The sequence below is a fragment of the Camelus ferus genome, chromosome 12 (genome assembly GCF_009834535.1).
Source record: "Camelus ferus isolate YT-003-E chromosome 12, BCGSAC_Cfer_1.0, whole genome shotgun sequence".
NCBI classification, from domain to species: domain Eukaryota; kingdom Metazoa; phylum Chordata; class Mammalia; order Artiodactyla; family Camelidae; genus Camelus; species Camelus ferus.
In genome coordinates, this window is record NC_045707.1 from 35,651,549 (window position 1) to 35,677,481 (window position 25,933).

The 25,933-nt window shown below is 35.3% G+C and overlaps 1 protein-coding gene across 4 annotated transcripts; it reads left to right on the forward strand.

Annotated features, from left to right (window-relative positions):
• The first annotated feature begins 1,106 nt into the window (after positions 1–1,106).
• Positions 1,107–25,270, forward strand: MDM2 (MDM2 proto-oncogene). Of its 4 annotated transcripts, none has more exons than XM_014563457.2 (12): positions 1,112–1,463; positions 1,802–2,039; positions 2,168–2,252; positions 5,014–5,088; positions 7,258–7,391; positions 9,381–9,430; positions 12,395–12,462; positions 12,593–12,689; positions 16,288–16,448; positions 19,960–20,115; positions 21,350–21,427; positions 23,071–25,270. In XM_014563457.2, exons 3-12 carry the CDS (start codon positions 2,172–2,174, stop codon positions 23,644–23,646), a joined length of 1,476 nt encoding a protein of 491 aa, XP_014418943.1. In that variant the 5' UTR covers positions 1,112–1,463; positions 1,802–2,039; positions 2,168–2,171; the 3' UTR covers positions 23,647–25,270. The 4 variants fall into 4 exon arrangements, with proteins under 4 accessions (XP_006189735.1, XP_032349259.1, XP_014418943.1 ...); XM_014563458.2 differs by having other exon boundaries at positions 1,856–2,039; XM_006189673.3 differs by lacking the exon at positions 1,802–2,039 and having other exon boundaries at positions 1,107–1,463.
• The last annotated feature ends 663 nt before the right edge of the window (positions 25,271–25,933 follow it).

Consider the following 25,933-nt stretch of genomic DNA (forward strand, 5'->3'; position numbering starts at 1 on the left):
CAGTGTCAAGCATACACTTTTACAACCAGAAACCTTACTATATTTGATCTGATAAAGATGAGACTTTTTTTTAAAAACCAAACCAAATCCCCAATGATTTAACTTAGCAATTAAATCAATTGAGTGACCACAGTTTAAGAAAGATTCCTTTCTAGCAGGTTAGCATGGGAGAAGGGAAAGGTATAACTTTATTAAAAAGTTCCTTGTGAACAAGGAACTAATTGCTTCCTGTCCAAACAAGAAGCTGTTCTTTACAATGACTGCGTTTTTTGGCTTGAACCAACTCAATTCTCGTGTCCGGGCTCATTTTTGAGACTGTTATGCCAACGTGCCAAAAGAGGCAAGTAGGTGAGTCTTTCAACATCGTGTGCCTAATATATAAACAGATATTTTTAATGGGAATGACGGCATACATCACATAAACTAACCCAAACGTTTTTTTTTTAAAGATTTATTTATTTATTTATTTACTTACTTACTTATTTTTAAAGGAGGTACTGAGGATTGAACCCAGGACCTTGTGCATGCTAAGCATGCACTCTACCACTGAGCTAGACCCTCCCCCCAAACCCAAACATTCTTAAGGCACAAAGTGTAAAATAACCGTTTTTCTCTATCCCCCCACTCTAACGGTAACCACCAGCTTTTTATTCCCTCCAACTAGAATATTGTACGCATCCCTGAACAAGCTCATACTGTGCTATTTTTAATCATACTTTTTTAAAAAAGTCTTGAAATAACTCATTTGTATACAAAGACAGCGGCTGGCGGTGCGGGCTTAATATATCGCACAGCTGTTCATTTTGGTTTCTTTTTCGGTAGCAGCACTTCCATTCGCATCTGCCTGCCGTTTCCACCGCGGTCGGGAGGTGTAAACACACAAAATACAAAAATAGCACAAGGGATAAACAAATCTACCCCAGAGAATGTTTGGCGCAAGCCAGCCGGGCGGGCTAGCCAAGCGCCCAGTCCCCACCTGCCGCTCCGCGCGCCGAGCTCAGGCCCCGCCCACTCCGTCGAGGCGGCCAGGCCCCGCCCCGTCCCCCAATTGGCGGAGGCGGCGGGGCCTGGGCGCGCGCGCGCGCACAAAAGCCCGGATGGGCCGCGGCTTCCGGCGCGCTGCATTCGCACGGTAGGGGGCGCGCATCCGGCGCGCTTCGGCCAGCTCGGCACCTTCTGGGGCCTGTGCGGCCCGGTGTGACTGAAAGGAAAATGGAGCAAGAAGCCTAGCTTGAGGGGTAGCCCTAACCCCTCTGACGGAGGTCCTGCTGCTTTTGCCGCCAGGAGCCTCTTTCTTCTCCGGACCTAGTACGTTCGAGCGCCCGAGTGGCCTGGGCCTCGCGAGTGGAATGGTCGCCGAGGCCCAGGGCGTCGGGCTTCCGCGCGCGCCGTGAAGGGAACTGGGGAGCCTCGGGGACCCACCCAGACTCCAGGGGCGGAAAATCCCGCTCAGTGACCAGCAGGTATCGTCCAGGAAGTGCGTGGGCTGTTCTAGGTTTGCTTTGTAACTTGGGTCTCCCCGCTCGCTCTCGTCCTCAGCGTCTGCCCCGCACGCGGCCTTTGTGCTTTTCGTGGTGGGGGGCGTCGGGCACGTGGGTTCGTGGAGACTTTGTTGGAAAGAAGCGAGGTGGTTGCCGCCTGGGAGAGGGCGGGGCTCCGGGCCTGCGCTCCCAGGGGGCTGGGCGTTGGGAGGGGGCTCCGCGGGCGTCCGGGGTAAAGGTCACGTGCGCTGGGGGCGCCGCGGGGCCGCGGGCAGCCTACCGGCCGGGGTTCAAAATCATGACAGGTGCTTGTTCGGTAGCTTGTAGGAACCGAGTGTTGAGTCCGGGCAAGATTGGGCTGGTTCTCTGGGCAGGTTGACTCAGCTTTTCCTGTTGGGCTGGTCAAGTTCGGACACGTTCTGAGTCTGCAGAAGAAGGAGCTAAGCCCTGACTTGTCTCTAGCTGGGGCTATTTAAACCATGCCCTTCGCCAGCTGTATCCACTTGTTAGAGATACCTCTGGTCACCGACGTATAGCACTTGCTTTATGCTGAACAAGGTAAGGACCCACTTGCTAATGAGTTTAATAAAGGCTTAATTTATCTCCTTTTGTATAATTTTTGTCTTTTTTCACAGGTGTTTCATTTCAAGTTTTTATCGTGTTTTTTTGTTTTTTCCTACTCTTAGGCAAATGTGCAATACCAACATGTCTGTGTCTACTGAGGGTGCTGTAAGCACCTCACAGATTCCACCTTCGGAACAAGAGACCCTGGTTGGTATTTTTGTCTCCAGTGTAACTTTAAAAAGAATTTATTTTATAAGGTGATCAGCTAAATTCTGTAGACCCCAATTAAAGCATGGCTCTTTAAATGAAATTGTGCGTAGCTTAAATTCTGCCACTCGGGTGTAACTGTGGAGCAAAAGTTAACTGTAAGAATTCTTACTTCCTTGGCTTTTTACCACCCTGTATTTAAAAGTCAGCTTCATTACATTTTTAAACTTGGATGCTGAAGTTTTGTTTATTATGTGACTGATTTTTTCCCCCTGTTTTGACCCGTCAGTATTTTAACTTTTTTAAATGGTTTCGGAAAGTCACGGAAATAATTCATGCTTGTTTCAAAGATTTTAGGCATTACAGAAAAAGTATAAAGTAAAAACTGAAAATTCCAGTCTTCTCTTTTGACCTTGCTTCCTTTTTAGGTATTTTCCTTTGTGCATACCTACATAAATACGCAACATGTGAATTTTAATCCATGTTGTTGCCCTTTTTGTTTTACTACAATAGAATTATACTTGAGGTATTCAGCAAATACTGTGTCAATAAATAAAATCTACAGTATTCTTTAACAACTGCATGATAATCCACATCATTAGCATACCATTTTTAAAATGCGTGCCTTTACTGATAGATTTTTGTTTCAAATTGCCTTTAGTTTTTGATGATCACTAATAGTGCTGCTTTGCACATGTATCCTAACACAAGTGAATATTTCTGTAAGAAAAACTTCATAGAAGTAAAACTCCTGGGTCCTGAACTATACAGGTTTGATTGCTTACTGATAACATGCTAAGAAGATTTTAACAGTTTTCCCCTCTGCCAAAACTGAGTATTATCACTTTATTATTTTGCCCCCTTTTTTGGTTGGGGGGGTAAATTTATATTTGCCCAGTCTCTAGTGAGGTCTCGCATCTTGTCATTCGTTAAATTATCTTTCTTCTAGGATTTCTATTTAGTCTTATTTGTATACTTTTCTTTTAGGCTTATTGTATTTTTCTCAACAGTTTGTAGTACTCTGTTTCAAGTGTATTTAATTCTTAGCATTTACAAATGTTACGGTTAACTTTATGTGGTCTTTTTCTCATTGAGAACATTTTTATAGAGTCTAATTTAACTTTTGTTGACTTTTGAATTTCATACTATGCTTTGGAAGAACTCTCCCATCCTAAGATATTCCTGTATTATCTTCTAGTGTTTTTTATTTAACATCTAGATCTTCTCTCATCTGAAATTTATCTTTTTGTTCTTAAATGTAAGATTAAGAATGGTATTGTCTTTCATAGTAGTTTTCTTATTAATGTGTGTCTTTTATGTCTTAATAAAAAGCTAATGGCTTTCCAGTGCAGAGTTTTACGTAGTTGGAAGTTAATACAGCATATATAGAATTTGAAGGGGGGGGAGTAACTTTTTGTTTTCTAGGAGAACTCATTCTTTAAATAGCCTGAAAGTAAAGTGCATATGTAAGCACATAAGGAAAAAAGTGTGAGCAGAACAATTAGTGATTCAGTACTACATTTATTGTGTATTTTAAGTTTTTCAGTTATTAAATAATATTGTTAATTAGCTGGAAGTAGGTAGTTTTTGAAAATCTAGTTTTGAGAGTTACATTCCAAACTGGGTTCAAAGTTAGACAGGGCAGGAGTGTATTAAAGGGAGATGTAGAGGCCCCAGTTTCTGTAGAGATGGCAATCTGTAAAGATACTTGAGTTTTGAAGATTTTGATAACAGCAACAGATAGGGAGACAGAGCATAAACACATTACATCCCTGCCCCCTTGCCAGTTATTTTCTCAATACAGCTTGCAAGGCCTCTTGATCAGATTCAGGCAAACTACAGCCTATGGGCCAAATTTGGCCTGCTGCCTACTTTTGTAAATGACGTTTTATTTCAGTGCAGCCAGACCCATTGGTTTACATATTTATGCTTCTGAGTCATACCATCTGGCAAGAAAAGCTTTAAAATATTTACTCTCTGGCTCTTTACACACAAAAAAAATGATCCCTGATATAGTTGGCTGACTCCCTGAATACAGATCATATGTCTTTTTTGTCATTGTTTTGTGTGTACAATATCCAGCACTGTCTGGTGCTTGGCAGAGGCTCCATAAATGTTTGTCAAGTAGATATTTGGAATGTAGACCAACTGAAAGGCAGCATCAATATTACAGTAGGAAGAAAATGCTGGCTTGCAGTTGAGGGATGTGAGCTGCAGTCTCAGATTTGCTCTTAATTATCCTTGTCAGGTTGGGTTAGTTGCAAGTTCCCCAGCCTTCAGGAACCCAATTTGTAGAAAGAGAAGACTGATAAAAGGGCCTACCTTTAAGATTTATTCTTTTCTCTCAAATTTTGTATCTTAGCTGATAGTAAGATCACTGGGATATTCCATTTACGGTTGCGTTTCTAAGGTAATAAGCAGATGATAGAAATAGCTGGAGGAAAAAGGTTAATTTTCAATGCCTTAACATGGGTAGTGTTTTTGATTGCAGCTGACAGTGCTTGAGGCTTCTGATTAGTTGCATAATTAGATGCCAGCATTTTTTTTTTCCAAACACCCTTGACAGTCTGTGGTATTTAGTTTACATAGTCTATGACATTTAGTGAAAACATTATGACTTATTTTCTGAGGTCTAACCTTGTGAGATTGTTATACATTGTATTTGCTACCTTTATTGAAATTCTTCATGAGTAAGTTTCCTGCAGGGCTTATAGTTCTGGAATAATTTGGAAGCATAATAGCAACTCTTTGTTCTTTACAGGTTAGACCAAAGCCATTGCTTTTGAAGTTGTTAAGGTCTGTTGGTGCACAGAAGGACACTTACACTATGAAAGAGGTAAGCTGTACTAAGAGTTAAGATAACTTAATGTCTTACTACTTGCATATACCATGGGGAGAAATCGGCCATATAGAGAAACTTTCAGCAATATGAAGTATTGAGGTCATATGGACTATATTTTGAAGCTGAAAATTCTATTTACATTTGAATTTCATTTCTCAGCCAGGAACTCAAAGGGAAGCTCTATAGGAGTTCTTAGCCTTTTTGTGCTGTGAACCCACTTGGTGCACTGGTAAAGTCTTAGACTGATAATTCTTTCTTAGAATCATGTTCTAAATGCATGAAATAAAATATATAATATTACAGTGGGAAAACTTACATTAAAATATAGTGAACAAAATAGTAAACAAGTTTGTGATACATGTGCTTTTTTATGAACACATTAATAAGATTCAGCAGCAGATCTAATAAATAATTTGGAAGTAGTGAGGAGTATAACTGGTATTTTGAGATGTTTAAGCATAGTATGGTAGGAAAAATGCTTGCCATTTTTATTGGTGACAGTCAGTTATCATTAATACTTGGTGATTTGTTTCCTATATTCATAATTGAAGGAAAAGCTAAATTTTAGTTAAAAGTTAGTGAAAATAAACATAGAAATTTTTTTCCATCCAAATTAATGGACCCCCTGAATTCTATCCAAGGACTTCTTGGGCATCCATGGATCCCAGGTTAAGAACTTCTGCAATAGAGATACATGAGTACAGTATACTGATCTTTCTGGGATAGAGGTGAGCTGATTCATGAACATATGTTCTGTTTAATGGACACATTTCAATGTATTGTTCCCTAGCTTTAAATCTGTGCACAGAAGCATGCTTTTCCGTGAGAGATTGGGCCATCTTGGGCAAAATTTCGATGTGAATGAAATGTGCCTCTTCCCTATCTCTCGCACTTAGTTTATGGGGCTCAGATTGCTTAAAACACTGAAGTACCTTACCTACATCAGGGTAGTGGACAGGAAGAGATTCCAGACCCTTGTCCTTTATAGCCACACTCGGAAATTTCCTTACAGGTTGTTTGGTAGGAGTCTAGGTTCTCTTCCTTCTTCCTTTTCCACTGTCTCCCATCTTTAGCCCATAGTCATGTATTCATTTAAGTCTGAAGCCTGCTTAGTCAGTTAAGTCTATAGACAGTACTTACAGAGAAGTGTCAAGGTAAATGATGTTTTTAGGACTCTTGGGTTTGACTTTATATTATTATATAATCGGTTAAGGAAACAAAAAAGTGTAAGTTTAGTAGTAGATAGGAATAAGGAGAAAGTTGATCGAGTCCATCACAAAGACTTAGAATGCTTGTGCCAAACCACTGTAACAGTAATGTATATATTATCTAATACAGTGTTCAGTTGTAGGATCTTTGTTCTGTGGTATATGAGATAGTGATGAAAGCTGGTATGGGCTAGTAGAAAGAACACTATACTAGGAGTCAGAAGACCAGGTCAATTTCCTTATTTCTCATATGTTGTTAACAATTCTATGAAATGTCAGAAGAACGAGACAGTACTTATAAAAGTACATTGTAAACTGTATAACACCTTAAGTATTTAGGTGGTTATTAATAGGTTTGTGTGTAAATGTCTTAAAATATTTTGCCTACTTTGTCTTAATGGAGCACACAATATAAATTAAATGTATCTACATGATTCAGGGTCCATCAGTTTGATTATTTATTGTATAGATTATATTGATCTCTTTGAGGGCTTATTTCATTTACTGAATTCTCCCAAACTGTTATGTAGATGTAATTGGTCATCATCTTGCCTTTCTCATCTGTGATGACCTCAGAGGCAGTTGAGGTATATCGTGTCCGGGACTATTTACTGAATGACTCCAGGTCACTACTGTGTTCTAGTTGATGTTTTTGATTCTGCAACTTGTTATTGTTATTAAAAGACACATTTTAAGCTTTATGTGAGGAAATCAGAAGCAGTATCTCTGCTTCCATCAGATTAAAGGAAAAGACATAAAGTCAGCTTTTTTTTGTTTTAAAGAGTACAGAATGGTAGTCATTCTTTTTTTTTTTTAAGAATGGTTTTTATTCTAGATGGTTATCAGTGTGGTTGGTGGTGGTTTAACCCTCTTCAGATAAATGAGATATTACTGAATGTATTTGAAACTAACATTTAATTTTGTTTAGTGCTCAGAAATCATATTTCTATTTCAGGTTATATTTTATCTTGGCCAGTATATTATGACTAAACGATTATATGATGAAAAACAACAGCATATTGTGTATTGTTCAAATGACCTTCTAGGGGATTTGTTTGGAGTGCCAAGCTTCTCTGTGAAAGAGCACAGGTAAGTTCCTTCGTCTGTTGTAAAATGCCACCTGGGCAAACATTTGAGCTCACTTTCATCTCACTCCCTTCTGTCAGAGAAAAGTTGTTATAATGTCTATATATAAAAGATGCTGAAATTTTATTTCTTAGTGATATAGCATATTGCTTGAGAAACTTGAGTTCTGGAATCTTATAAATCTGGATTTGAGACTCAGTCATTTACTAGCTGTGCGACTGGGTAAATTCACTTACCCTCTCTAAACCTTAAGTTTCCTCTGAATGTGAAGTAGGAATAGTATAAGTACCTTATATGGAGGTTTAAAGAGGCATTGTGTAAAATACATAGTGTTTGATACATGGAAAGCATTTAAATATTAGCTACAGTTACTGCATATTAAAAATATTATTGTAGTCACTTTCAAAGACAATCTTTATAATAGTCTGTGGTAAAGGCTGAAATTTGAGCCCTAGTTACTTTGGAGATAATTTTCTTTGTTACATACCATTGTGGCACTTAATCAGTTGAATTTAACCCAGATAACATTTCTAGAATTATTCTACTGGGAACTGAAGAGTCTTTTTTCACTCATTCTTACTTTACATTTGGAATTCCTTGTTTCATTTGCTTTAGCACAGTTAGTCTGTTTGCAGTGTACCTTAATAAATGTGATGAATACTTTTCACATGAAACTAGATTCCACTAGTATTTAATGCTCAGTAATATAGCTAAAAGATGATTACTAGGTAGGATATTTATAACATTAAAACAACTTCGTTATTATAAGTATATATTCATTATTGAACATTAGGAAAAATCAGAAAGCTAAGAATAAGGAAAAAATGACTATGGTTTGTCATCAAAAGGTATTTTTAACTCATCATTTTTATATTTTGCACCGATGTGTTTTAACTCAGTTTGAACATACTATATTTAATTTCATCCTGCTTAATTTAACTGAGAAGCATCTTTCCATTGACAAACCATTTCTGTTTAATATTTACATTATAATTGGCCTTGGGATATAAGCTTTAATTTTATAAATTTAAGAAATAACAATATTGATGATTTTGCACCATCTGGTATTGAATCTTGATGTTTGGAGGTGTAGTTTCTGGGACTGAAAGCACAAATTTAAAATTATCTTTGATTTAAATTATGTTGAGAGATTAAACACTGGGGAAACTACTGACTAGGAGAAAGGATATGAATAGGAATATTGATTTTTGTGAGTTTAGGAGCTGTGTATCTGTCCCAAGGGTGAAAAAAATTTAGTTGGGATTGACATTTTCCTCTTAACCTTGAGAAGTAGGAATGATATCTTGTGACCAATAAACATTCTCTAAAATCACTAGTTAATAGAAAGAAATATGTACCATGACTTCAGTGAATACTGGCGTAAGTCAACTGTTTCCTTATGCTCCATGAGGGCAGGGATTTGTTTTTATTTCATTCTTTGTTTTCCCCAATTTCTAGAATAGTGACTGGTACTCAGAGCAGTATAGTCATTTAATACAGCCTATCTTTTAATAAATTTTCAGATCAAAAAAGGAAATCCATTAGATGATTAGTCCAAGTTTAATGAAAGTAAAAACTATAATCAAGCTCCTATATAGAGGGTTTTGCATAACCTAATACTTTTTTAGGCAGTTTACTGCTATGTACAGAGCTAGATAATTTCTTTTCTGTTTGAAAGCAGCCTGCCTCCTGTGTTCACACCAGTTCTCTGAGGACTTTTGGTAAAGTCTAAACAAGGCATGTTTCAGGAGATGGAGATATTTTATCTTTGAGCTAGGGAGACTTAGTGGTTGTTAATAACGGCTGTATATAATCATTGTGCAACTAATTATGGTGCTTTTTGGGGTCTAGAAGCTTGTCAATATTTGAATGTAGTGATTTAAAATTTGGGTTGTAATGGGATAGTTTATGCTTATATACATTTGAAAGACTTGTTAAGTCTAGTTTAATACATTTTTATTTTAAAATGTGTATCTTTTTTTCTCTCACAAGGAAAATATATACAATGATCTACAGAAACTTGGTAGTAGTCAATCAGCAGGGTAAGTTAATTTTGAATGCCATCAATATATACTATAAAAATATTTTAAAGACGTTTTATGGATGTGCAATCATTTTATAATTGTGATTCTCTTCAAAAGTTGCTCTAGTTGTATATTTAATTATAGTAAGGGTGTGATAAATTTTAACAGGAGGAGATACATATGAACTAAAACAACAGAATACTAAGGTTTTTATGCAGATTTGCAGTATGTGAAGTTAAATATCCTGTTAAATCCATTTAAGTCTTGGAATATTAGGTTGGAATTTGTTTTGAAAGGTAAGTAGTTTCAAAAGCTTCTGCACAGTAAAGATATGATCAAACCTTGAAACATGTATTCAAAGGCTTTGGAAGGTAATACAGATACCTTGGTAGGACCATTTGAATGGATGGGGTCTTTGTGTTTTTTATAATAGACAAAGCTTTGTTAACTAATTTGTTCAGGTGAGTGACATTTAACTTCCCTTCCTTTTGACTTGTAGTTCTTAACTGGTTATTTTTGAGTCACATATCCCTTTGATAATCTGATAAAGGCACTAGGTTCTTACTCCAGAAGAATACACCTAAGCATGTACAGTGATAATGCTGATAACTGTTTAACAACCCACTCTCCAGGGTAAGAGCCTTGATTGGTGGTTACTGGTTTCTATGGTGTAAATACTGTCACCATGACCATTTTCATCTGCAAACATGGAATTGGGAGGAGATGTACACAGTCTGCCTGGAAGTGCTAGTAGGAGCTGGCTCCAGTACACCACAGGCTTCTTAAAGTCCATCCTTGAACTACAATTAAGAACTGTTCTCAGAAGCTTAACAAACTGACCACTTCTTTGTGCTCCTATTAATTCCGTTTTTTAATTTTATTGTTACATTGTTTTGTTACACTAACTTGACTACATATCTATTTCCTGTGTCCTGTTCAGGTTTGCATTTTGTATGACACAATACAGTATTTGAATACTTTTCCAAAGTTAGGATTTAAGACCCAGAAAAGAGTATCACCATCTTTTCCTAGAGTAGAAGTAACTATTAGGCTGGTGACTTGGCATTTTGTTTTTCAAAGCGCTTTATGAAATCAAATGAAGGCAAATAAAGTAAACTACAGTATCTGATAGTACTTTCAGTTTTCTGAAGTATTAATCCCTGATGTATTAATTCATTCATTTAAATAATGGAAAATCAATGAGCTAGTAACCTGTTGATCTCTTATGCTATTTCCATTTTGAGTTTGTTTCAGGTTTTAGTTTAATGTTAACTTCAGAACACCTATATCAGGGTTCTCGATCTTGTCACACCTAGTGCTTCCTTTTTATTATATCTGTTTTGTAACATCTCATATATCATACTGACACAATATATAACCTGTCTATGTGACGGCTTAAAAATCAGTAACTTACCTTATCCATAATATAAAGAAGAAATAAACTATTACGATAATTCATATAATTTCAAAATGTTAATGCTCAGGCCTAACTTCATTGTTAAGATGAAGATGTTTCCAAGGGAGTAGTAAAGGGTATTTGATTATAATATTTGGTGATTGTATATATCCCTTATCTGAAATTTTGACTGTTCTTTTTTTTTAACTTGAGGTACTGGAGATTGAACCCAGGACCTCATGCATATTAAGCACACACTCTACCACTCAGCTATTACCTCCCTGAAATTTTGACTTTTGAGCTCCATGTCTGTACATCCAAGTACAAATTAAACCTATCTCCCTGGAAGTTTTACCCACTTAGTTCATTATCTTTTCGTCCAAATCTATTAATCATCTGAAGTTTCTCTCTTGGTGACTGGTACTACCCATTTATCCATCCAGTGTAAAATCTTGGACTCCTCCTTGACTCATTTTTCCCTTGCCTTGTGTATTAGATACCAGGTTCTTACTGGTTTTTACCTTTTAAATTTCTCTGGAATTGATCTTTTTTCCATGTCTTAGTTTAGGCTTTAATGCTTTTCATTTGTGTTATTGCAATTACTAATACTGGTTTCCCTGCTTCTGTTCTCTTTTTCTTCTATTTTGGCAGAGTTCTCACTCCTGCTTAAAATGACTATTTAAGGGTTCCTTACTGGGATCTCATTTGGATAAAATACTTACTATGAACAATTTTCTCTCTTAGATTAAACCTTTTTAACGGTAAGCAGCTGATCAGTTCCTTAGGGAGGACTATGAAATTAGCTGGGAAGGATGCAGTGATATGTGATTGTTGGTATGAGTGCTGCTTTTTGACAGCCTTGTGCTGTTTAGCAGGATACACAGGATCTTTTATGATCCTGCTTACATTCACATAATAATGAAGTACCTGTAGTTCCCTGCAGCACGCTGGTAGTTCACTTCTGGATGCTTTTTCACACAGTGTTCCTTCCCTCAGGCTAGAATGACCTTTCCCAGTCCTACTTCCACATATTCTGCTATGAAACTTCCTGATTCCTTGTTACTCAGACCTTGCCCTGCCTTTACCATATAATCATTGCTCCATTTTCTCCATTGACTTCTCTTAACAATAATTTTTTTAGTGTGTTTATTGTATTTTGATTATTTTTATGTATCTTCTAAAGTTATCTAGCCTAAGGATATAATCAGAAATAAAAACATTTAAAGTAGAAATATTAATTGTAGCATTATTCATAGTTGGAAACATATATGATGTTAGAGAATGTCATCATTCTAGTCCAGGCCGTTGTCTTCTCTTACCTGGACCACTGCAGCAGCTTCTGATTTTTTTCTGTTTCTACTTACTTGGTCTTTCTGTCCTTTCCCACAGTACCAGAAGGGACTGTAAAAGATAAATTGAGTTATCTATTTACATCTTTAGTATCTACCACAAAATGGCAGTTGGGAGACTACACGTTCAGTTTTTGTTAAAAGGTTAAATTGTATAAGGAGTTGGTCCTGGACTAACATCTGTTTAGTAGCCCTTGCTTTCCTAGTTTGTGATTCTTTGTTTTTATTTTCTGTCAGAACCATTGGATTCAGGCACACCTGTGAGTGAAAGAAGGTGTCACCCCGAAGGTGGTAGTGATCAAAAGGTAATCTTGAACTCATTCTACCATAATGTTTCTTGAAAATTGGTAAGGTTATTTAAAACAATGAGTTTTTAGTTTCATGGTGTTATAAGTTAAGTTTTTGGGTTTTCTTTTTTCTCCGTTGAATGCTTAGGACCTTGTGCAAGAGCTACAGGAAGAGAAACCTTCATCTTCAGATTTGGTTTCCAGACCATCTACCTCATCTAGAAGGCGAACAGTTAGTGAGACAGGTATATGTGAATATTTAATTGGCACTTTCAGACAGCTTTTCAGTGTTCATTCTTTATTGAAATCAGTGCATCTAGGTTTAATGAACTTGTGCTTTTTTGGTTTGGATGAATGAATTTCTGAGTTTCTTATTTTTATATAATGTATTTGGCTTAAAAATTGCTTTCTTAGTAACACTTCTCTGGTTGACTGTAGCAGGCACACAGTTTACTGTGTCCTGCTGGATTTTATAGTTAGCCAGCTCTCTGCTACTCAAAATAATAGAGGACAAAAATACAAACTCTTTTTAGTCATTATTCTTTGTCACCTTAGCAGTTATGATTTATTAAAAACAAATATTTTATCAGTGAGTTTAACAACAGAGAAAGTAAATAGAAAACAAGATAATGAAAATAGCTGAGAGCATTTTTAACAGAAAAGAGTAGAGAAGGAGGCTATTGGCTGATGAAAATCATAATAACTAAAACTATGATTCAGGTGAAAAAAAGAGTTCAGCAGAACAGTGACATAGATAAACCTAAAGTAAGAATTTTGTACATGAAGGCAAAGGGCAGCAGGGGCAGAGGATGTCTTATTAAATACCTGGGACTAGGCCAAATGAGTTTAAAAGATAAATAAAAAAATTCCAACGTATTGAAATAGATTGACTTTAAACGTGATAGTGTTAATATCCTTGTTAAATAAAAAGTCTCCCAAAATTAATAAGAAAAATACTAAAAATCCAAATTGCCAAAAAAAGAAGGTTTTTCAGAGTAAATACAAATGACTAATAAATATGTGGAGGGGGATGTATTTTAATGATTAAGTTTTACAGATAAAAAATGCAGCAGTGTTTTTGTGGTCTTTCAAATTGGTGAAGATATGATTTTTTACTTGTGTGTGTTGGCACTGATAGACCATTGGTGTATCAGTTGATATAAATTGGTTAACCTTTATGAATTATAAAAAGCCTTGGAGTTCTTCTTACCATTATCTCAGTAACTCCATTTCTAGGAATCTAGCCTGAGAATATAATCAGAAATTAAAACATTTAATGTAGAGATATTAATTGTAGCATTATTCATTGTTGAAAACATGATGGTGGAGAATGTCATCACTCTAGTCCAGGCTGTTGTCACCTCTTACCTGGATCACTGCAGCAGCTTCTGGTTTTTCCTCTGTTTCTGCTTACTTGGTCTTTCTGTCCTTCACCACAGTACCAAAAGGTACTGTAAAAGATAAGTTGGATTGTTCACTTCCCCACTTAGCTACTTTGGTCATTTACCATTGACCTTCAAATAAAAGCCATACTTTTACCTTGGCTTACAAGGCCCTGGTCTACCTTTAATCTGGTTTTTGGCCTTTTGCCCCACCTTCATTGTGTTTCAGCTGCACTGATTGGTTCCACGAACAAGTCAAAACTCTTCCCTGCTTTAAGGCTGTTTGCAGTTTTTTTCCTGCCAGGAGTTCTTCTGCCTACCTCAGCCTTGCAAGACCAGTTTCTTATTTTTCTATTTTTGCTCAAGTATTCCTTTCTCAGAGAAGCTGTTCTTGACCACCCAGAAAAGTAGATCCCTTCTTGTTCCTTTCCTTAGCACGTTGTTTGTTTCCTTCATAGCACTCATTATAGCTTGTAAGTGATTATATTTTGGTTGCCTTGATGTTTGAATGTAAGCTTCCTCTGGTGGTATGGATGAAGGCTGACTTCATTTTTGTATACCCACTGTCTGGCCCTGTGCCTGTTGGGAAGCATGTGCTCAGATTTGCAGACTAAATGGTTCAGTGATGAAGAGCATATGAACCTGTATCGTGGACACCATATTCTTCAGTCATTAAAAGTAATGTAAAAGAACATGTAAGAAAACAACCCCAAGTTGTACATGTAGTGTGATTTAAATGTTTTTTTAAAAAGGAAATTTTTAAAATAAAAATTGGAAAATTATCACACCAAAATTTAATAGTAGTTATCTGGTAACATTGTAGATGATTTACATTAAAAATTTTTTCCCCTGTGTTTTAGAGATTTCTGTAGTGAGTAATAATTATCAGAAAAAAGCCCCAAATGTTATTTTTAATAGAGTTAAAAAATAGGGATCGACAACATGGTTTTAGGCTTCTAGCCCACATCTTTCAACCAAGATCACCTCTTCTTATAAAGAATACAAACATGATTAAAAACTTAGATCAAGAACTTGGAATCTTGCTGTGGAGATAAACACAAAATTACTTAAAGTAGAGGATCTTACATCACTTATAAACACTTTTATAGTGTTTTGGGAATTCAGAGGAAGAAGAGATGATTTCTGATCTGAAAGATCGAGAGAGGGAAATGGAGTGAGCAAAGGTGTGAGTTAGAACTGTTTCAGGCATATGGAGGCACATTTCACTTAATCTCATAACCCTGTTAGATACTTAAATATAAGACTGCAGTGTGCACCCTTGCACATATATCCTTAAATGATTATGCAGGTATTTGTGTAGAGTAGAGAAGTTGCCCATAAAATACTACACTATTTTACATTTCTACTAATAGTGTATAAAAATCTGCCAAATCTCCAAGACTATCTCTCATTTTAATTTTTGTCATTCTCATGGGTGAAAACTTGTGTTTCATTTCAACTTACATTTCCTTAATCACTAGGAGGTAAGCCATTTTTTCATGTTTATTGGTCATTTGTATTTTATAAATTGCTTTTTCATATCTTTGACTTTTTAAAGTCAAGTTTGTCTTTTGCTTGATTGGTAGGAGGACTTCGTATAAAATACTTTGTTTTAATCTGCCATTTGCCTTTTAACTTTGGTTTGTAGTATTTTATTTTGCCATGTAAACCTTAATTAACATAACCTAATCTTGTTAGTCTTTTCTTGAGGGCTTTGCAGTGTTACATCATGCTTTCCCCACCCCAGTATATTCTCTTATATAAGTAGTTGGGTGGTTTTGTTCTTTGTGTTTGGTTCTTTAATACACCTGGAATTAATTTTTATAAATAGTCTGGTATAAGGTAGGACTCTAATTTATGTTCCTGACAGATATGGTAACATTCTGACTTTGTCAGAGATGATTTCTTATTTAAAATAAAATGGATCAGTTTTACTGGTTTTGATTCTTGTTGAAAATACTGGATACTGAGGAAATGGAAACATTAAGTATACCTTGTAAGTAAATTAAATGTTTTGGGTTCTTTCCAGGGGATAAAAAGTGAAATCTTATATCCTAAAGTTTGCCTTTGACAGAAAAATCCTAGACTGGCTAATAAAAGCTCTAGATGGACTGTATTAATTGTGACTTAATTTTTTTAAGCTTATTTCTGAACTTTATTTTTTTTTAAATTGAAGTACCATCAGTTACATTGTGTCAATTTCTGGTGTACAGCACAGTGTCCCAGTCATGAATATACATACATATAGTCACTTTCATATTTTAAAAAGCTTTTAAAAATGAAGTGTTCTGCTATAACTCTCAGATCCAGTAAAAGTACTGACTTAGTGAAACAGTAATGCACTATTTTTCACTGTTTAATTTCATTGAAACAGTTTTAATACAAATAGGTACTCAAGACAGCTCAATTTCTAAATTACAGTATAGCAATTTAATTAACTTGTTTTTCTTTACATATTCAGAAGAAAATGCAGATGAATTACCTGGTGAACGACAAAGAAAGCGCCACAAATCTGATAACATTTCCCTTTCCTTTGATGAAAGCCTTGCTCTGTGTGTAATAAGGGAGATATGCTGCGAAAGAAGCAGTAGCAGTGAATCTACAGGGACTCCATCGAATCCGGTAATCTCATTTTAAACAAAACAAGACTTATTTTTAAATTCTAGTTCTGGCAGTCGTAACAAGCATTCAGATAGAATGCACACATATGGTATGTGACTGCTGCTATACACTTTATAAATTTTTCTTTCAGATAAAACTGTGTGGTTCTTCTCCACCCCTAACCACAGGGGTGGTTATCTCCAGAAGATAGTGGAGTTGCACTGGAGTGTGTTGGTGAAATTAGTACTAATATTAATAGTTATTAATGTCACTGTACATATTGGAGAATCTTTATGGGTCACTGCACCAATAGTAAATTCAAATAAATTGGAGTGTGTAGAGTAGCCTGAAAATCTAGAAGTTTTACTGTTTAAAAGATAAGGGGACAGAAATGAAAATTTAGTTGGTTAGCTGTCTTAGGATTCTAAGGCAGTTTTATCCTGACTATTTAGAGTAAAAATATCTTATTACAGCTATCAGCAAGTAAGTGAGCATAGCCTGATCCTCACATTTGCCATATGTAGATCTAGACATCAGGGAAGGTCTGTTTACTAAGGCCGTAAAATGTGGGTATATTACTGCATGGATGATGGTAGAGTATCAGTACATTTTGATAACTGATATAAAATTCCCAAGTATTAGCCCATCATTAAAGTTCTTAAGAGTTAACATTGAAGGAAGTTTTGTAAAGAAGTTTTTGCTAACAAGAATGCTTGACAAATGAATATTTTCTTGTCATTAAACATTTGTGTTTAAAATGTTACTAAAATTGGAATCATTATTTGTGATATGGCAGTGTCTCATGGCCATTATTCTGGATATTAGTGATCATTTTTATAGTTCTCTAGAAAATGTAAAGGACTGAACAAATTGTGATAGTAACCATATTCTTTTTTTCTATTTTTGTACTTACAGTATCTTTACATCTTTTTCTTCCAAAGCAGTGGTTTTTATGGATACAGATGTGCCCTCTAGAGTTAGTATTTAATAGAGCTGTTACTTGTGTAGCCCTCTAGGTGGCGTGATGAGATCCTCCAAGAGCAAGTTCTTCTTTCAGTAGTATTTGTGTATTTTCTATGCCAGGTTCCATTTGGCATTGGAGACACAGTGGTAGTCAGGGTAGATATGGTCCCTGCCTTCATTGGGAGATAGAGTAGTCAAACAGGTAATTAAGGCAGTCAGTAAATGCTATGAAAAAAATAGAAGTTCTTGAGAGCAAAGTTTATGTGTGATCTAAAAATTGAATCTAATCAAAGAAAACTTGATGTGTCAAGAACTTCATGTTTGGATAATTTTATTCCTTATAAATTGTTTAAATACAACTATTGTGCCCCATTAAACTTATAGTCTTTGTTAAGATTATTTTAGAATTGTAACTAAATGATATTAAAAGTCCTTATTCTTTCTACCTGGGACACTGCCGTGTTATCAGAGCAATGTAGAGGGTATTTCTACTTTCTTTTTGTTAGTCCTATCATGCACTCTTTTCTGAAAATCCTCTCTGTTAAAAATCTGTTGTATTTCAGGCAGAGTCCCTAGTTGTGAAAACTTTTCGGCAGGGCCAATTTTTTCCCTTCATTTTAGCTTACCTCACATAAATATATTATACTTACTACTTGATGTTGTCATTCACCAGTGAGTGAAGGGAGTTAAAGGAAAGTGCATTTGTCTCCCATCTTGTCTTTCTTTTTGGCTTAAGAAATTGGGGAACGAAGGCTATATTCTAGGCTCTATACCAGACATGATATTTCCATTTACAGATGGAAAACTAAGACTTGGGGATTTCAAATAACTTGTTTAAGATCACATAACTAATAATTGTCACAATTGGAATTTAGAAAAACCAGGGATTTTAAGATCTTTCCAGATCAAGCTTGTCTGATGCTTTTTTTTTTTAATTTTAATTTTTTAATGGGGGGAGGTAATTAGGTTTGTTTATTTAGATATGCAGTATTCAGAAGTTCCTAGGTTATTCTTTTTTGAACATTAGCTAAAACTTTTGAAAACTACTTTTAATACTGCTTTCTTCATAGTACTTCAGAATAAGGGTGGGCAGGCTTTTTCTGTAAAGGGATAGTAATTATTTTGGGCTTTGCAGGCCATACAGTCTCTGTTCCAGCTACTTATCTCTAGGCTGTAAGGCAAAAGCAGCCATAGACAACAAGTAAACAAATGGGCGTGGCTGAGTTGAGTAAAATTCTGTTTATAAAAGTAGTTCCATGGTGAGCCTCAGTTTGTTGACTCCTGCCATAGAAGATGCCTTCTGAGACTTAATTTTTATTGTGATTTTACCCCCTTAATCTAAACATAGTACACTAGACTAGTTAATTGAAGCATCCAGTTTGTTAGGTTACTTTATTAGAGACGTTATATTCTAGCTTGACTTGTGTTTTCATTTGATTGTTCCCTTTTTAGGAATTACAACTGCAGTTTGATGAACGTTGCTTTTACTACTACTTTCCTAACATCATTGTAAAAAAGTCTTTTGACCTCAGTGGTTATAAAATAATATACTTTGTTTTTGTTTTTATAAATGTTGGAAATTTTAGAGATTATTTAATCCAAACTCTTTCACAGATGAAATAGCTGTGGTCTTTAAAGCTAAATATGTCTAAGGTTAAAAGCTACTTAATGGCAAATCTAGAATAAGAATGTATATATCTTGACTACTAGACCAATGTATTTTTTTCTAGTTTTAGCCTTCTGCTTCTGTGTATGTGGCCACCCTTAGCCACTGATGGCAAATATTATGGGACTGAAGGTCTTCTTAGGTTTTTATGCTATTATCAGAGTTTTAAAATAAGGAATCACATGAGCAAATACAGACTTTTAAAAATAAATTTAAAAAATTATATCTGAAAGCCCTTCCAAAGAAATTATTCTCAGTTAATTAAAAAATATAAATCATAATTATTGTATGTGTTGTAGCTATTAGCATTCTACCAGTCTGAAGATATAAAGATGATTAAGACATGATCTTAACTCTTGAAGTATGTATAATTCAGATTAAAAAATGCATGCAGAATTATGTTTGCATAATTTGCGTGTGGAAATACATAATGCTCAGTAATGTCATAAGTAGTAAAGATAATTAAAAGTAGAAGAGCTCTTCTAGTTATAGTGTTAACAAAGGCTTTGGCAAAAAAGGGTGAGCAGAATTTTTAAACTGCTGAGTTACTCCAGTTAGAGAGGGAAAGTGTGGAAGTTGAGGTGCCAAGTTTGCTTTAGGGAACAATCTGAATCTAGCTAATTGTTTATAGTTTTGGGGGTTGGGGAGCATCTGGTTGGAGATAATATGAAAGTGTTAGTGTAGTCATACTGTATGTACCTTGAATGCCAAAGGGATTTGGCCTTTCCTTTTATGTAATGGGATTTTAAACAGACAAAATATTAGTCTAGTCATAACCCAGAAGCTTAACCTAGTGTTAGTGTGCAGGATGGAACTGAGGGATTAGGTTCACAGGGATGCATTAGAAAGCTGGGCAACAGGTAATGTATGTTAAGTCACTTTTTTTTTTCTCCTTGATTTTAGGATCTTGATGCTGGTGTAAGTGAACATTCAGGTGACTGGTTCGATCAGGATTCAGTTTCAGATCAATTCAGTGTAGAATTTGAAGTTGAGTCCCTTGATTCAGAAGATTATAGCCTTAGTGAAGAAGGACAAGAACTCTCAGATGAAGATGATGAGGTAGTTTTTTTCTCTGATTATATTCTGAAGTTGTTAAATACTTTCCTTATTCATTGATGAGTTTGAAATAATGTATTCAGATTTCACATCGCAGTGTGACTCTTGATTTGTTCAAATTAGAATATTGGTTTGTGGGCTTGAGGCTTTGTAGTTGCTTATTGTCTGATGTTAAAAATATGTCAAAGTCAGTAGGCCTTAATGAGCATTCTTATAAGAGTACTCACATTTTAAAATATTTAATTCAATTCTCTTTTACTATTAATTTATTTAAAATTTATTTTTTTTATTGTAGAGGTAATTAGGTTTGTTTATTTTCTTAATGGAGGTATTGGGGATTGAACAGGACCTTGTGCATGCTAGGCATGTACTCTGCCACTGAGCTGTAACATTCCCTCTTACTTTTTATGAAAATAAAACATGCACGCAGTTAAAGTCACATAGTACCACCAGATCTGTTTCCTGGAAGTGACCAGCTTTAACATTTCTAGCTGTTTTCACTGTGACTTAATACCTCTATTTTTATAAAACAAATGCTTGTACTGAATTTTTTCCTTTTTCATTTTAAACAGCCTATGTGTTGACTTTTTATCAGGGGTGAGGATTTTATTATCCTCTATTTCTCCCCCTTTATACGCACTCAGTCCATTTGACCCTTATCTCAGATTGCTCGTATATAATACAGTTGGACCTCCGTATCCACGGGTTCCACATCCATGGATTCAGCAAAGCCCTGATTGGAAATACGCAAATAAAAAAAATTTCCAGGAAGTTCCAAAATGCAGAACTTGAATTTGCTGTGGGCCATCAACTATTTACATAGCATTTACATTGTATTTACAACTATTTGCATAGCATTTATATTGTATTAGGTATTATAAGTAACCTAGAGATGATTTGAAGTATAGGTAAGGGTGTGCACAAGTTGTATGCAGATACTGTGCCATTTTACTGAGGGACTTGAGCATCTGCAGATACTGGTATCCTTGGGAGTCTTGGAACCAGCCTTCCCACAGATACAGAGGGACGACCGTAGTATACATGTTGTTTGTTTAGGACTGACCCCTAAGAAGCCTTACTGGCTGAAGAAAAAAGGTGATGAATTGATGCTAATGTTTTTTGTTGTTGTTTTGTTTTTCTTTTCTTTTCTTTTCCTTTTCTTTTCTTTTCTTTTCTTTTCTTTTCTTTTCTTTTCTTTTCTTTTCTTTTCTTTCTTTTTTTTTTTTTTTTTTTTTAGGTGTATCGAGTTACTGTGTATCAGGCAGGGGAGAGTGATACAGATTCATTTGAAGAAGATCCTGAAATTTCCTTAGCTGTAAGTATGCATTTACTTTTTTGAGGAATCAAAAAGTAATACTGAGGTCAAGATTAGAAAAATATGTCTAGTCTACTTCCTGACATGAGATAATTTTTATAAAGTTAAAAATGTTTTAAAGTTTTAATGATTTAGAGTATTTTTGTTCTTTTATTGGGTAGGGAATCTGTTGATACTTTTTAGGTTTTTTGTGCTGAAATTTGAACTTTTGAAGAACTTTATTATGGAAAGTATGTACAGCAGAGAATAGTATAATATATGTCCTTTGTGCTTAACACCTAGCTCTAACAGTTAACCAACATTTTGCCACTCTTATCAAATATAAATATTTTTCATATTGATTTGTATTAGAGAATGTGGTAGGATTTGCTCTTAAATCAGGACTTAAACATTAACATTTCATGCTTCACAGGGTTCCTGAGATACTGTTTTTTTTAAGCTAAATATTACTGCTTTAATTTTTGTTCTTAATATTGCCTTTTATTATATTTGAATAGGAAACCTCATTTTTCTCTTTTCTGAGACAGAAATAACAATTATCCAAATAACAATTATCCAAATTATAAAATTTTAAGAAAATATTTTGCTATATTAGAAAACAACTAACTAGTTGATTCATTTGAAATCAGGTTGAGTGAAATATTTTAAACGTAGGTCTTGAAATTTATTACTTTCCTCCCATATTACAAGATCTTTGTCTTTGGTTTTTATCAGTGGAGACCTACTTTTCCAGCTTGAAAGAACCAATGTGGGAGAATGAATAGTCTCCACCCTTATTGCTAATGTGTTATATCATTTGTCAGGCAACTTAAAAATGGTTACATTATTCATGGCAAGATAAGAAGGACCTCTTAGGCAAGTTTACCCGTACAATATCCTCAGGCAAGGACCATGCTTCTTTTAAGGAAGAAAGATGTGTTCAGTAAAGAGGCTGGGGATGTGGGGGGGTTTGTTATCCAAATTGCATAGTGGGTGGAAAGGTTTGGGAAATAAGTTGGGATAAGGATGAAGCAATGAGCAGTTACAGAGGTGAGAGCACAGAAAAGGATAGAGAAGTAAGGTGCATATATTTTGAATAGTGACAGGGATGGCAGAGTTTAGCTGGAAGTGATTTGCTGAGAAGAATGTTATAGCATTTCCTTTGTGGATGAAGTTAGGGAACACCCAGTTGAGCCCTGGTTTTAGAGCCCTTCTAAGGGAGTCTTAATCAATGGCAGATTGTATGGTTGTTTTGTCTAGTGATTTGGTGGACTGTGGGCACGGTATCAGAGTGGGTCCCTGATACTTGAACAGAATGGAGTGGGTCCAGGCCTCATTACAGAGAAGGATCTGATAGCAGTTGCTTCAACTAAATGAACTGACTGTGTCTTTGTCCCTGAACAGGAAACTTTATAGGTATTTGGTTAAGGTTATGGTGAATACATTTTTTGTTCTAGAATTCTTCAGCATGGTTTGGCTGGGAAAAAAAGTATAATCTCATGCTTGAGGAAAGACTGTTAAATGTTGAGTGTTTTATAAAAAATGAAATGCTGAAAATTGAGCTGTATAACACATTTTACCTTAGACATATTGAACAAGTTGCTAGCATTGGTATGACTAGTCATTGAAGGGTTACAGAAACTAACTGTCTTGTTTCATTGAAGGACTATTGGAAGTGTACTTCCTGCAGTGAAATGAATCCTCCCCTTCCACCTCATTGCAACAGATGTTGGGCCCTTCGTGAAAATTGGCTTCCTGAAGATAAAGGGAAAGATAAAGAGAAAATGCCTGAGAAAGCCAAACAGGAAAACTCAACACAAGTAGAAAAGGGCTTTGATGTCCCTGACTGTAAGAAATCTACAGTGAATGATTCCAGAGAATCATGTGTTGAGGAAAATGAAGATAAGATCACACAAGCCTCCCTGTCCCAAGAAAGTGAGGACTATTCTCAGCCGTCAACTTCTAATAGCATTATCTATAGTAGCCAAGAAGATGTCAAGGAGTTTGAGAGGGAAGAAACACAAGACAAAGAAGAAAGTGTGGAATCTAGTTTTCCCCTTAATGCCATTGAACCATGTGTGATTTGCCAAGGTCGACCTAAAAATGGTTGCATCGTCCATGGCAAGACAGGACATCTTATGGCTTGCTTTACATGCGCAAAGAAGCTAAAGAAAAGGAATAAGCCCTGCCCAGTATGTAGACAACCAATTCAAATGATTGTGCTAACTTATTTCCCCTAGTTGAACTATCTATAAAAGTAGAATTATATATTTCTAACTGTATAACCCTAAAAATTTAGACAACATGAAATTTATTCTTATTTTTTTACCTGTAGCAAAACAAGAAAATAATAGGCATGTAGATTTCATTATAGTGTAATTTACCTACTATACGAGAGAGAAAGGTGAATATTCCTTTTATGAAAATGTCCCTTCTGTTAATATTTTATATTTTGATTTTAATATAGTTTGAATTGGGTATACAGTTCATCCTTTACCCCTCTACCCTTCATACTTTAAATAATTTCCACTTACACCTATCTCTTACCATACCAAAGAGACTGGAGGATGAGAAGCACATTTTTACTAATAGCACCAAACATAAGTATCTATCTTTATCTAGAAAGATTATCTTAAGAGGCTCTGAAAGACCAGAGAAACTAAGGTTTGGAAGTTCTTAAGAGTATTTAAATTTTAAGTATTAACTCTTTCACACAGACTTCCTCCTTACATGAAAGATCCTAAATAAGTTACTTTTAAATGTCCTACTTACATATGTTCTAAAAGATCAGAATAGAAATTTAGAGATCAGTGAAGTCACAAAGGCTAATTCAGAAGTGTAACTAACAGAAGTACTATTTTTTTGCTAGCTGGAAATGTCATAAATACTCTTAATTGTCCAAAAATTACACAGCACTTGCCTTTAAGAGTGGTGATGTCAGAACATAAAATTCTAAAATAATTCTCAAACTGCATAGATTAGCATCTTGATTTATATTAAATCTTCAACAGAATAGTGAGAATGACAATTTTGATGTAAGGTCTGTGTTTTTCTCCCATGTATGACAGTTGCACCTACTCCAATGAAGATAATAAAATCAACTGAACTGTAAGTTTAGAAGTGAGGGATAATTACGTACAGCAAGTTTGTGTGCCAGTTACAGAACGTATTAAACTTTAAAAACAAATAGCACACATACACATATGACTTACCATGTATAGATAAGTAAGTAATGGCTGAAGGGATCAGTACCTTAGCCAGAGTGGTCCTCAAATACAGCAAAGCTTTATTAATTTGGGATTTATAATACTTGAACTAGAACTAAGTAGAATTGATCCTCTCTGAAGAGAGAAATAAAATGAGATTCTAAACACTACGGTCAACCCTTCATATCTCTTAGTTCTGCATCCATGCATTCAGCCAACCATGGTTTGGAAGTATTTTTTTGAAAAAAGGAATTTCAGAAAGTTCCAAAAAGAAAACTCGGATTTGCTGTGCACCGGCAACTATTTATGTGGCATTTGCATTGTATAAGGTATTACAAGAAATCTAGAGATTAAAGTATATGAGAGGGTGTGCATAGGTTGTATGCAAATACTAGTACCATTTTATACAAGGGCCTTGAATATCCACAGATTTTGGTATCCTGGGGGTCGGGGGACATCCTGAAACCAATCTCCCATGGATACTAAGGGACAGCTACATTTACATTATAGTATGCAGTGATTATGCTATTTACAGAACATTGAAATTGGTGCAAATAGTCTCATCCATCTAGGCATTACTAATGTATTCTTGCTTGTCTAAATTTTTAGGTGTAGCTTATTTATTGATTTACAAATAAAAGATCTATTCAATGTTTAAGAATTGTTTCAAAATGTGATTATTATTGGATCTCATGAACAATTTTCCCATAATAATTTTTTTCTTCCAGCTTTATTGAGATAGAAGCAATATGCAGCAAGCACTGTAAGTTTAAAGCGTACAGCATGATTTGACTTAAATTTAGTGAATATCCGTTATCTCATAGATAAAAAATTAAAGACAGAAAAAAATGTTCTTTGTGATGAGAACTCTGAGAATTTACTCTTAACAACCTTCATACATTACATACAGCAATGTTAATTATATGTATCATGTTGTATATTACATCTATCATACTTGTTAGTCTTAACTGGAAGTTTGTACCTTTTGACTGCCTTCGTCCAATTCCGCCCCCCCCCCCAATTCCCCACCTTTGGTAACCACAAATCTGATCTCTTTTTCTATGAGTTTGTTTTGTTTTTGTTTTTTGAAGTATAATTGACTTAAAATACTGTTGGTTTGTGTTTTATAACAATGATTTTTGTATTTCTATACATTTTTAAATGATCACTTCAGTAACTTCTAGTTCAGTAACTTCTAGTTACGGTATGTTATTGTACAAAGATGTTACATAGTTATTGCCTGTAATCCACACTTACGTATATTTCATACCCATGACTCGTACTTTGGAACTGAAGGTTTTTACTTAATCTTCCTCACTTA

What these genes read in the sequence shown, in the direction of transcription:
- MDM2 (XM_006189673.3), top strand. Translation starts at nt 2,172, where the DNA reads ATGTGCAATACCAACATGTCTGTGTCTACTGAGGGTGCTGTAAGCACC. An exon ending in CTTCGGAACAAGAGACCCTG is followed by an intron (nt 2,253 to 5,013) that starts GTTGGTATTTTT and finishes TGTTCTTTACAG; the next exon opens with GTTAGACCAAAGCCATTGCT. An exon ending in AAGGTGGTAGTGATCAAAAG is followed by an intron (nt 12,463 to 12,592) that starts GTAATCTTGAAC and finishes TTGAATGCTTAG; the next exon opens with GACCTTGTGCAAGAGCTACA.